The sequence below is a fragment of the Ornithorhynchus anatinus genome, chromosome 4 (assembly GCF_004115215.2).
Source record: "Ornithorhynchus anatinus isolate Pmale09 chromosome 4, mOrnAna1.pri.v4, whole genome shotgun sequence".
Taxonomy (NCBI): domain Eukaryota; kingdom Metazoa; phylum Chordata; class Mammalia; order Monotremata; family Ornithorhynchidae; genus Ornithorhynchus; species Ornithorhynchus anatinus.
The window spans coordinates 60,582,914-60,596,666 of NC_041731.1; the positions used below are offsets into that span (position 1 = coordinate 60,582,914).

The following is a 13,753-nucleotide window of genomic DNA, read 5'->3' on the forward strand; positions in this document are numbered from 1 at the left end:
AATCAGGCTGGACACAGTCCATGTCACACATAGGGCTCAAGGAATTAATCCCCATTTTACAGATGAGGGAACTGAGGCACAGAGAAATGAAGTAACTTGCCCAGTGGGTGTAGGCATATGTGTGGACATATGAGAGGAGAGATGGAAAAAGAAATTCCTGCCAAGTCTACTTACTCTTTCTTATTCGGAAAGGACAATACCACAAATGGAGTCAACCCTATTGAAATCAAGCATTAATAGGTATAGTAATGGTACTAATGATAATAATGATGATATTTTTTAAGGGCTTACCATGTGCCAAGCACTGTTCTAAGCACTGGGGTAGATACAAGGTAATGAGGTTGTCCCACATGGGGCTCACAGTCTTAATCCCCATTTTATAGATGAGGTAACTGAGGCCCAGAACCGTGAAGTGGCTTATTAAGCCACTACTTAGTGTGGCAGACTATACTGAGTGCTTGGGAAAGTACAACAGGAGCAAAAGACACATTGGCCGCCCATTTCTTTCCTATGTTGCCCAGCTCTGCATCTCCCTGGAGGGAATCCAGCCCCTTCAGCAGTAGCAAAAGTCAACGCCACCTTTACCATATCTTCAAATTGTATGTTATAAATTATTTATTTATCTTAATGTCTGTCTCCCGCTCTAGACTGTAAGCCTGTTGTGGGCAGGGATTGTCAGACTTTATTGGTCTATTGTACTTTCCAAGTGCTTAGTACAGTGTTGGCAGTAAGCACTCAATAAATGCGATTGAATGAATGAATGAATGAACTCTGTTGTATTGTCGTCTCCCTAGTGCTCAGTCCAGTGCTCATAGTAAGTGCTCATTAATAATAATAATAATGATGGTATTTGTTAAGCGCTTACTATGTGCCAAGCACTGGGGTAGATACAAGGCGATCAGGTTGTCCCTCGTGGGGCTCGTGCTTCTCTAATGATGGTATTTGTTAAGTGCTTACTATGTGCAAAGCGCTGTTCTAAACGCGGGGGGCATATAAACTGATCTCATTGTCCCACGTGGGGCTCACAGTCTTAATCCCCATTTTACAGATGAGATAACTGAGGCACAGAGAAGTGATCCGGGATTAGAACCCATGACCTCTGACTCCCCAGGCCCGTGCTCTTTCCACTGAGCCACGCTGCTTCTCTGTCTTCTTCTTCTGCTTCTTCTCAATGAATACCACTGTTGTTGATGATGATGATCCCATAAATATGGGTTCCCTGTCATATGCTGGTTTTTCTTTCCCTCATATTGTGAAACAGAAAGTAAAGTGAACAAAACCCACAAATGAAAAGTCTCTGTGTTCGCTTCAGAAATGACTTTAAGTAAGGGTTCTTTCTTGTAATAATAATATAATAATAATAATAATGGTATCTGTTAAGCGCTTCCTATGTGCCAAGCACTGTTCTAAGCACTAGGGTAGATGCAAGGTCATCAGGTTGTCCCATGTGGGGCTCACAGTCTTAACCCCATTTTACAGATGAGGTAACTGAGGCCCAGAGAAGCTAAGTGACTTGCCCAAGATCACACAGCAGACAAGTAGCAGAGTTGGGATTGTAACACTGGATCTGTCACTGTTATTTGAGCATCAGCAGCCTTTAGAATCCATATGTTTCTTCTAAAAAAGTTCTCTGTTTCTGCTACTGTGATGCAGGATGCAGATGAATCCCTACTGGAATCAGGGGAATGTGATGGAATTTAATATCCTGAGATTTAAATCTCAAGTTTACGTTACCTTGTAATAAAAATGCCTTTTCCAGCTTGCTGAATTATTTCTTACAACATGGACAGACACCCAATCCAGGTCCTTTGGTTTCAACTTCTGTGAGTTGAAGCAAAATAATAATAAGAAAACTTTTTTGTGTGCCTTAAGGGAAATGCTGACAAGTTGCAAGAGAAAAATTACATAAGAGTTTATTCTGAGAAAGAATTGAGTCCTGGGAAAATCCAGGTGCGGTTGAAGTATGGAACCAGACTAGCCCTGGCTGGGTCCAAGTCAGTTGACATGAGTATGATTTTTTATGATTGAAGGAAGTTAGCAAAGGCACAGAATATCTGCTGGAGGAGAAAAGAGGCAAGGAGTAGGTGTATTATTCCAGTGAATTTGGAAAACCTTAATCTTCACTGTCTCAAAGATGGATGAGTCCACCTTTAGAAGAACCATTTCAGCCGATCGTTCTGCCATTCATTCGTTCACTCAATTCCCCACCTTTGCTTCTTTTCTACCCAGCTGACAAATGTGGTGCGGAAAAGCCCCATAAATCACTGTTATTTAAGCGGAACGTTGCATCCCTATAACGTGCCTCTTTAGAGAGGTGTCATCATTGTATCGATCTTGCTTTTTAGCATCTGTCCCTGGAGTTCCTAGTTCTGGGTTTCTCCAAGTTCCTGTAGAAATTAACCCCTCTTATACTTGTGGCCACTACCCTCCTCACAGTCCCGGCAAGAAGGGCCTCAGTAGGAGCACAGAAACCCTCAGAGAACATAGACTGTAAACTCCTTAATAATTATGGAATTTGTTAAGCGCTTACTATGTGCTAGACACTGTACTAAGTGCTTGTGGGCAGGGAATCTGTCTGTTGACTCTGTTTCATTGTACTTTCCCAAACGTTTAGCTCAGTGCTCCGCACATAGTAAGTGCTCGATAAATACCACTGATGATGATGACGATCTGGCCAAACCTGCTCGGTTTAGTGCCAGATAAATTGTGTTTTAGGCAAGTTTGGGGATGGGAGAAGTAACGGGGGGAATCAGTGAGAAGTAGTGTGGTCCCAGGACTTGGGTTTTAATCTTGTTCCCTCCACTTGTCTGCTGTGTGACCTTAGGCAAGTCACTTCACTTCTCTGTACCTGTTACCTCATCTGTAAAATGTGGATTAAGACTGTGAGTCCTAAGTGGGACAAGGACTGTGTCCAACCTGATTATCTTGTATCTACTATCCCTGTGCTTAGCACAGTGCCTGACACATAGTAAGTGCTAAACAAATACCATAGAAAAACCCCACCACATTTAATGAGCATTTTATGTAGAATGTATGTTTTTAAAATGCTTCAGATGTTTCAGCATATCGCTGACTTCTCCAAATCCTTCCCATCAGTGTAGACAGCACAACTCTCCTCATGATCTCCCTAGCCTTTCACCTTGGTATTATCCTTGACTCATCTCTTTCATTCAATCCACATATTCATCTATCACCAAATCGTGTCGGTTGTATCTTCAGAACGTGGCTAAAATTGCCCTTTCTCTCCATCCAAACTGCTACTATGTTGATTAATATCCTGCCTTGACTCCTGTTTCGGCCTTCTCGCTGACCTTCCTGCCTCCTGTCCCACATGGGGCTCACAGTCTTCATCCCCATCCTCATTTACTATGTTCCAGGCAGTGTACTAAGCATTGGAGTGGATACAAACAAATTGGGTTAGTCAAAGCCCCTGTCCCCCATGGGGCTCCCATTCTCAATCTCCATTTTACAAATGAGATAACTGAGGCACAGAAAGGTGAAGTGGTTTGCCCAAGGTCACACAGCAGACAAGTGATGAAGTCGGAATTAGAACTCAGGACCTTTTGACTCCCAGTTCCGTGCTCTATCCACTAGGCCACGTTGCTTCCCCAGTGCTTCCCCAATATCAGTGATTGATCGATTTGTTCTTTAGGAAGGTAGTTCATTTGGGAAGGAAGTTTTTTTTTCTTCTAGGCAGGTGAGGTGACTCAAATGCCAGATGTCAAAATAATGATAATAATAATAATAATGACGTTGCTATTCGTTAAGCACTTACTATGTGGAGAGCACTGTTCTAAATGCTGGGGTAGACACAGGGTAATCAGGTTGTCCCATGTGAGGCTCACAGTTAATCCCCATTTTATAGATGAGGTAACTGAGGCACCGAGAAGTTAAGTGACTTGCCCAAGATCAGAGTAACTCTGAGGACTTGGTGAGTGTTGGGAGCGTCACAGTTACCAAGCCCTCAAGGGCACCAGGAGATTGCTTTTCCCCTCTGGCTGTGAAGGGGTGGGCTTCGCTGGAGACGGAGAGACTGTGACTCGGGGGACCAGATGAATGGTGGGATACTAATAATAATAATTATGGCATTTCATTCAGTAGTATTTATTGAGCACTTACTATGTGCAGAGCACTGTGCTAAGTGCATTTGTTAAGTGCTTACTATGTGCCAGGCACTGTACTAAGTGCTGGGGTGGATACAAGCAAATCAGATAGAGCCCTTCCTTGTTTTATGGAAGTCTTCCTCAGTTGGACGTCCAGATTTTCTCATCCCAAGTCTCTGACAAGACCCGAGAGTTTCCAGTCAGGCCGAAAAGACCCAAACTGGTAGTTTTATCCCCATTAGCTCCTTGAAGTCTGTCTCCTCCCGTTCCTCATCTCTCCCCCTGCACAAAAATAAAAAATCCCTACCTCTTTTAAAGCTCTCCACTCAAAATGAAGAGTTGACATCTCTAAGCATGAGTACACGTGATTAAGACTGTGATCCCTCTATGGGACAAGTATTGTGTCCAACCCCATTACCTTGGATCTACCGCAGTGCTTAGTTCAGTGCCTGGCACAGAGTAAATGCTTAACAAATACCACAATTATAATTATTATTATCTGTTGGCATCTGAAAGAATACCAGAGAAAGGCCAGTACATTGTGATTAATATTTAGAGTGACCAAGACTGCTGGGCTCTTTGGTTGGGAATTTATTTGAGTGTGTTTCATTGTAAAGCGAAATAGATGGGAAGAGTGTCTGTCCTTTTTCCCACTGGTGCCTGAGACCCTAATCAATCAATTGGCGGTATTTATTGAGGGTTTCATAATAATGTTGGTATTTGTTAAGCGCTTACTATGTGCAGAGCACTGTTCTAAGCACTGGGGTAGATGCAGGGTAATCCGGTTGTCCCACGTGAGGCTCACAGTCTTAATCCCCATTTTACAGATGAGGTAACTGAGGCCCAGAGAAGTGAAGTGACTCGCCCACAGTCACACAGCTGACAAGTGGCAGAGCCGGGAGTCGAACCCATGACCTCTGACTCCGAAGCCCAGGCTCTTTCCGCAGTACTAAGTACTTGAGAGAGTACGATGCAACAGAGAAGCAGCATTACCAGGTAGATAGAGCATGGGTCTGGGAATCAGAAGGACCTGGGTTCTAATCCCGTCTCCACCACTTGTCTGCTGTGGACCTTGGGCAAATAAATTCACTCTTCTGTGCCTCGGTTACCTCATCTGTAAAATGGGGGAATTAAGATTGTGAGCCCCATGTGGGACAGGAACTGTGTCCAACCTGATTACCTTGTACCTACCCCAACACTTAGAACAGTGCCTGGCACATACTAAGTGCTTAACAAATACCATAAAAAAAAAGGTTGGTAGACATGTTCCCAGCCCACAAGGAGCTTACAGTCTAGAGGACTACAAGATACTAAGAATGGGTAGTTTCATTATCTTAAAGGGAAGCTTTGTGGTTCGAACCTAAGGATTACCTTTGAAAGAAAGCCCAAACCATCCCTCTCTGTGACAGATCTGTAAGAACTGGAGGAAAAACAAGTAAAATAAACTCTTTTTTACAGACTATCATTTAGAGGTGTGCTATATGTAGGTCTCCAGCAAAAAAAATGAACTCATATATGCTCATCATTACAGGGTTGTGCAAAAGACTAGCAAAGATAGATTTCAGACTGGTGAGCAGAGGAAGAACGAAGAAGGATTTCAAGCTGTTTGATGAGAAGTTGACCCGCAGGATGTCTGTTTTGGGGGTCGGGGTTTACACGACTAGCCCATTAATGTGTCAAATGCAACATTTGGTCTCATTATGCTGTGGTCTTCACAGATGGTGCACATAAGCGTTAGACATTTCTGATCCAGTTGCCGGTTGAACTCAACATCTTCATTTCTCTCCCCTTTTTTGTTTTATTCAGTTGTAGATTACTGCTCTTCAGAAAACCACGGCTGTCAACACGAGTGTGTGAACGCAGATAATTCCTACCAGTGTAAATGCCATCAAGGGTTTGTCTTGAACCCCGACCAAAGAACATGCAGCAGTAAGTTATTTTGGTGCGGGGAAGGTGGAAGGAAAGGAATCAGTAAAATTTACTGAACACCTTCAGAGCACTGTAGTAAGGGCTTGGGAGAGTACAGTAGAATTATTAGAGATGATCGCTGTTCTCCCATTCCCTTCTGCATCGCCCTGACTCGCTCCCTTTTATTCATCCTCCCTCCCAGCCCTCCAGCACTTATGTACATATCTGTCATTTTTTTTTTATTTTTATTAGCGTCTGTCTCCCCATCTAGACTCTAAGCTTGTTGAGGACAGGGAATGTGTCTGTTTATTGTTGTATTGTACTCTCCCAAGCACTTAGTACAGTGCTCTGCACACAGTAAGCACTCAATAAATATGATTGACCGCCTTCAAGAAAAGAGAAATATCTTTGTTTCTCCATCCCCTGTCCAGGTGGTGAAAAATTGTATTTTATTATCTGTGCATGTACCTTTTCATAAGCTCCTCTAGACTGTAAGCTCTTTCTGGGCAGGGAACATGTCTAACTGCATTGTATTGTACTCTCCCAAGCATTTAGTACAGTACTTTGCACACTTGAGCACTCAGTAAGTAGCAGTGAATTATTGTGATGAACTCTTTTCATTCATGAACTCATATTTATTGAGCGCTTACTGTGTGCAGAGCACTGTACTAAGCACTCGGGAGAGTACAATACAAGAATAAAGAGACATGTTCCCTGCCCACAAGTTTACAGTCTAGAGGGGTAGACTCAGACAATAGAAATAAATAAATGACAGATCTGTACATGAGAGTTGTAGAGCTGGGAGTGGGGAAGGACAAAGAGAGCAAGTCAGGGCAGTGCAGAAGGAGTGGGAGAAGACGAAAGAGGGAGTTTAGACTGGGAAGGCCTCTTGGAGATGTGCCTTCATTAAGGCTCTGAAGGAGGGGAGAGTAATTGTCTGTCGGATTTGACGTGGGAGGGAATTTCAGGCCAGAGGCAGGACATGGACAAGGGGTCGGCAGTGAGATAGGCGAGATGGAGGCATAGTAAAAGGGTTAGCCCTAGAGGAGCGAAGTTTACCGGCTGGGTTGTAGTAGGAGAATAGTGAGGTGAGGTAGGAGGGGGCAAGGTGGTGGACTGCTTTAAAGCCAATGGTGAGATGTTCTTGTTTGATGTGGAGGTGGATGGGCAACGAATGGAGATTTTTGAGGAGTGGGGTGACATATCCTGAAAGTTTTTGTAGAAAAATGATGCAGGAGGCAGAGAGAAATGTGGACTGGAGTGGGGAGAGACGGAAGGTTTGGAGGTCAGCAGGAGGCTGATGCAGAAATCCAGGTGGGAGAGGATGAGCGACTATACCAACACAGTAGCAGTTTGGATGGAGAGGAAAAGGCAGACTTTAGCGATGATGCGAAGGTGGGACAGACAGGATTTAATGATGGATTGAATAGGCGGGTCGAATGAGAGTGAGGAGTCAAGGATGATACCGAGGTTACAGGCTTGTGAGACAGAAAGGATGGTGGTGCCATCTACAGTGATGGGAAAGTCATGTGGGTGATGGGAAAGGATTGGACTGGGAAGATAAGGAGTTCTGTTTTGGATATGTTAAGCTTGCGGCGATGGGAGGACATCCAAGTAGAGATGTCTTGGAGGCAAGAGGAAATATGAGACTGCATATGCGACTGCAGACAGGGAGAGAGATCGGGGCTGGAGATGTAGACTTATGTAGATGTATCTGCCTAGAGGTGGTATTGAAGCCGTGGGAGCAAATGAATTCTCCAAGAGAGTGGGTGTAGATGGAGAATAGACTTGTCAATGCCCCTGGAAGCTCATCTCAGTCATTCCAGGTCTTCTACTTCAGAGATGCAGAGACACGGTTTAAACCGAAAAGAACCTGCCAGAGTGGTGTTGATATTCATTCAATCATATTTATTGAGCGCTTACTGGGTGCAGAGCAGGATATCGCTCTCCTTCCCCCTTGTCAAGCAGGATCCTGTTGAATTACCAGGCTAAAGTGCCTGATTCCTTTCTTTGTGCTAGGTTTGGGAAAAAGTATCCTCTGACTTCTGATGTTGGTCTGTTCTAACTTGTAAAAATAAGCAGTGCTTTCCCACTAGATCCCGTTCCTGAAGACTGCAAGCTCCACATTCATTCATTCATTCATTCAATAGTATTTATTGAGCGCTTACTATGTGCAGAGCACTGTACTAAGCGCTTGGAATGGACAGTTCGGCAACAGAGACAATCCCTGCCCATCGATGGGCTCGCAGTCTAATCGGGGGAGTCAGACAGACAAAACCAATAGCAATAAATAGAATCGAGGGGATGTACATCTCATTAACAAAATAAGTAGGGTGATAAATCCACATGGGCAAGGATCATGTCTGCCAACTCTATCGTACTCAACAAAGTGCTTAACCTGTGTGTATAGGAAGTGCTCAACAAATGCCACTGACTGATTAATAACTTTCACATTGCCATCAACAAGGAAATGTCTGTTTATTGCTGTATTGTACTCTTCCCAAGTGATTAGTACAGCTCTCTACACACAGTAAGTGCTCAATAAATATGATTGAATGAACAATGACACCTTCCTCACATACTCTCGATTCCTGTCATCCCTGACTCCCCTTTCATTTATTTCCTTATGCACATCACTTGTATCAATCCTCTCATTCTTTTATTGTTATTAATAACAGTAATAGTATTACAAGAATTTGTTGAGAGTTTACAATAAAAAAGCACTGTACTAAACTCTGGAGTAATTAAATGAAATTAAGATACGGGTGCCCAGCCCACAAGGGATTAATCTCTAATCTCTAATCTCTAATTAAGGGATTAATTAGAGAAGCAGCGTGGCTCAGTGGAAAGAGCACGGGCTTTGGAGTCAGGGCTCATGAGTTCGAATCCCAGCTCTGCCACTTGTCGGCTGTGTGACTGTGGGCAAGTCACTTAACTTCTCTGTGCCTCATTTCCCTCATCTGTAAAATGGGGATTAAGACTGTGAGCCCCACGCGGGACAACCTGATTCCCCTATGTCTACCCCAGTGCTTAGAACAGTGCTCGGCACATAGAAAGCGCTTAACAAATACCAACATTATTATTAATCCAATCCAATTAATCCAATCCAATGCAATTAATCCAAGTTAATCCCAGCTCTATCACTTTTTTTAATGGTATTGTTAAATGCTTACTATGTGCTAGGCACTGTACTAAGCACTGGGATAGGCACAAACTAATTAGGTGGGGCACAGTCATTGTCCCACATGGGGATCCTAGTCTTAATCCCAGTTTTACAGATGAGGTAACTCAGGGACAGAGAAGTTGAGTAACTTGCCCAAGGACACCCAGCAGACAAGTGGTGGGAACACTAAAGTGACTTGAGCAAATCACTTAACTTTCCTGCACCTCAGTTACCTTATCTGTAAAATGGGGATTAAGACCAAGAGCCCCATAGGGTTCGTGATTAGCTTGTCTCTATCCCAGTGCTTAATACAGTGTCTGGCACATAATGTTGGTATTTGTTAAGCGCTTACTATGTGCCGAGCACTGTTCTAAGCGCTGGGGTAGACACAGGGGAATCGGGTTGTCCCACGTGGGGCTCACAGTCTTAATCCCCATTTTCCAGATGAGGGAACTGAGGCACAGAGAAGTTAAGTGACTCGCCCAAAGTCACACAGCTGACAAGTGGCCGAGCCGGGATTCGAACCCATGAACTCTGACTCCAAAGGCCGGGCTCTTTCCACTGAGCCACGCTACATAATACAAATAGGGAAGTGGTGTGGCCTACGGGAAAGAGCATGGGTTTGGGAGTCAGAGGACCTGGGTTCTAACCCCGGGCCCTGCCATATGCTTGCTGTGTGATCTTGGGCTTTAATGCCTCTGTGCCTCAGTTCCCTCCTCCGCAAAATGGGGATTCTTTTTTTTAAATGGCACTTGTGAAGTGCTTACTATGTGCCAAGCATTGTACTGAGCCCTGGATTTAGTATCTGTGCTCCCTCCTACTTAGACCGTGAGTCCCATGTGGGACCTGACGATCTTCTATCCACTCCAGCACTTAGTACAGTGCTTGGCATATAGTAAGCTCTTAACGCATGCCATTATTATTATTATTACTGGTTGCAGATCACTATACCAAGTGCTTAGGAGAGTACACTATAACAGATTTGGCAGACGTGTTTTCTACTGATGGTGATGACGATCACATAAATCGTCCCTGAACATGCAATACCCACCTCATTGTCTGTAATTCCTCTTTTGCCAGATGCCAGCAGGCCCTGAGCAGAGGGAAAGGGAGAGAGGAGACAGTGGGAGAGTCCTGCCCAATTTCATTCATTCGTTCAATAGTATTTATTGAGCACTTGCTATGTGTAGAGCACTGTACTAAGCGCTTGGGATGTACAATTCGGCAACAGAGACAATCCCGGCCCAGTGACGGACTCACAGTCTAAACGGGGGAGACAGCAAAGCCAAACAGAACAAAACAAGACGACATCATCAAGATAAATAGAATCAAGGAGATACACACTTCATTTACAAAATAAATAGAGTAATAAATAATGTATACAAATGATCACAGTGCTGGGGGGAAGGGAAGGGGGAGGAGCAGAGGGTGGGGGGAAGGGAAGGGGAGTGGAGGGAAAGGGGGAGCTCAGTCTGGGAAGGCCTCTTGGAGGAGGTGAGCTCTCAGTAGAGCTTTGAAGAGGGGAAGAGAGTTAGTATGGTGGAGGTGAGGAGGGAGGGCCTTCAGGGGTCGGCGGCAGGACAGGCGGGAATGGGGTACCGTGAGGAGGTGAGCGGCAGAGGAGCAGGGTGTACAGGGTGGGCAGTAGAAAGAGAGAAGGGAGGTGAGGTAGGAGAGGGCAAGGGGATGGAGACCTTTGAAGCCAAGAGTGAGGAGTTTTTGTTTCACGTCGTTGATAGGCAACCACTGGAGGTTTTTTAGGAGGGGAGTGACATGCCCAGACCGTTTCTGTAGGAAGATGATCCGGGAAGCAGAATGAAGAATAGACCGGAGCGGGGAGAGACAGGAGGAAGGGAGATCAGAGAGGAGGCTGACACAGTCATCCAGCCGGGGTATTATGGGAGCTTGTACCAGCACGATGGTTGTTTGGGTGGAGAGGAAAGGGCGGATCTTGGCGATACTGTGAAGGTGAGACCGGCAGGTGTCGGTGACGGATAGGATGGGTCGGGTGAAGGAGAGAGCCGAGTCGAGGACGACACCAAGGTTGCGAGCCTGTGAGACGGGAAGGATGATGGTGCCGTCCACAGGGACAGGGAAGTCAGGGAAAGGACCGGGTTTGGAAGGGAAGATAAAGAGCTCAGTTTTCGACATGTTGATTAGTTGACTAGTAGCTGCTACTTCTCTGTCAGGGAATGTGTTGGTTTATTGTTGTATTGTTCTCTCCCAAGGGCTTAGTACAGTGCTCTGCACACAGTAACCACTCAGTAAATACAACTGAATGAATGATTCCCTCCCTCATGACACTTAGTAGCTGCTCCTTCTCGGATCCTCTTCCTAGTGCCGCCTCATTGCCCTAGTCAGTCGATCATATTTATTGAGCGCTTACTGTGAGCAGAGCACTGTACTAACTGTTTGGAAGAGTACAAGAGAACACATTCCCTGCACGCAACCGATCTTACAGTCTAGTTTGCCCTACTGTGACATTTGGAAGCCAGTTAGATCCAGTGAGGTTGGACCCCCCTCCGCTAGACTGTAAACTCTCTAGACCGTAAGTTCGTTGTGGGCAGGGAATGTGTCTGTTAACTCTAATATTGTGTTCTCTCAAGCGCTTAGTATAGTGTTCTGCACACAGTAAGTGCTCAATAAATATGAATGAATGAGCGAGCTCAGCCTATGCCCGTATCTAGGCAACGCCCGCTGATTCGGTCTTTGCGGCCCAGTAGCCGCAGAACTGTAACGTGGAAAGAAATATGAGCCCTTCACACCACAGCACTGACAGGGAAATAGTTTTTGAGGTCTCCCTTGAAGGATTATTTGCTGCCTGCTCCTAACCAGTAGACCGTAGCAGTGGTCTTCACAAGATAAATGGTTAGCTGGTCCTTCTGCCTTTATTCCTAGAAAGTCTGAGTATTTCAAACCTGACCTGTAGGTTTACAATGTCAATAATAATGGGGGTATTTGTTAAGCGCTTATTATGTGCCGGTCACTGTACCGAGAACTGGGGTGGATACGAGCAAATCGGGTTGGACGCGGTCCTTGCCCCACATGGGGCTCACGGTCTCAATTCCCGTTTTACAGATGAAGGTAAGTGAGGCCCACAGAAGTGAAATGATCTGCCCAAGGTCATACAATAGACAAATGGCGGAGCCGGCGTTAGAATCCATGATCTCCTGCCTCCCAGGCCTGTGGTCTAGCCACGGCGCCATGCTGTCTCTCTACGAGCCAGCAGCGCTTTGGTTGTAAATGTCAACTAATAGGTTTGTTGTAGATGCAGTAGCAAATCCTTTACGCCAGCATCGATGCTCTGGACAGACCAGTTATCTAAACCGAGGCTAGTTTGAATAATCCAAAGAAACATTTATGTAACTGGACAAAATTGGATATGGGATGACTCAAAAGAGCCAAACTCAATTTTATTCAATCATCCTAACTCTTCCTTTTTGTTTGATCTGGCCTCCATCCCAGTCAGCTTGCTTGGGAAGGGGCTTTCTCCTGTACCATAATTTACATATTTACCTAATTTATTATTTAGCATTTATCCAACTTCTTACATATGAAAAGGACTAAAGTTGTCCCCATGAGTTTGGTTGGCTTTGGAGGAAAATAAGCCAAACTTGCTTGGAATGTCATAGGAAATTTAAATGGGTTTATATCTTAGAATTCCAGGTTTCCACAGAAACACCTAGTCCCTTCATCTTTTATTTGTGTGTGGGGAGGGCGGAGGTGTGTAAGCACCTCCCACCACCTTTATTGAGTAGGAGAGGCTGGTTTCCCTGATAATTGGGGAAAATCTCATTAACCCTAAACCTTACCCTTCCCTTTGAAAACAACCCCAGAGAGGCTCTAAGTGAATAGTCTGATCTCTTAAAACACGGTGGAGGGTGAGGGACTGTTCTTGCAGGTCCTTGCACTAAGGAACACTTATGTTGGAGTACTCATAATAATATTAATAATAATGTTGGTATTTGTTAAGCGCTTACTATGTGCTAAGCACTGGGGGAGATACAGGGTCATCAGGTTGTCCCACGTGAGGCTCACAGTTAATCCCCATTTTACAGATGAGGGAACTGAGGCACAGAGAAGTTAAGTGACTTGCCCACAGTCACCCAGCTGACAAGTGGCAGAGCTGGGATTCGAACCCATGACCTCTGACTCCCAAGCCCGGGCTCTTTCCACTGAGCCACGCTGCTTCTACTCATCCACGCACCTGTGCAGTTGCTCTGAAAATTCAGAGAGGACAAGCTCACTCAGGTGCGCATCGTCAGAGAAGCACCATAGCCAGTCGATAGAACATGGGCCTGGAAGTCAGAGGACCTGGGTTCTAATCCTGGCTCTGCTACTTCTAAGACTTTATCTAACCTGATTATCTTGTGTCTACCCCAGTGCCTAGGAAGCACTTAACAAATACCACACAAAAAAAAGAGTAACCCCTAATTCCATTCTAGCCAAAATACATATTAAATTGATTTGCACCCTTTATTCACCCTACCCTCCACCCCACAATACGTATATACATAGCCATCATTTATATTATCGTCTGTTTTCCCATCTAGACTGTAAACTCCTTGTGGGCAGGATA

General features: G+C 44.9%; 1 protein-coding gene across 3 annotated transcripts in view; it reads left to right on the forward strand.

The window, feature by feature from the left end:
• MATN2 (matrilin 2) overlaps positions 1-13,753 on the forward strand; it is a 142,355-nt gene that overhangs the window by 77,902 nt on the left and 50,700 nt on the right. For all 3 annotated transcript variants that reach the window (XM_029063440.2, XM_029063442.2, XM_029063441.2), the window contains exon 6: positions 5,910-6,032. In XM_029063440.2, the coding sequence (XP_028919273.1) occupies positions 5,910-6,032 (123 nt within the window). The remainder of the gene's footprint in view (positions 1-5,909; positions 6,033-13,753) is intronic.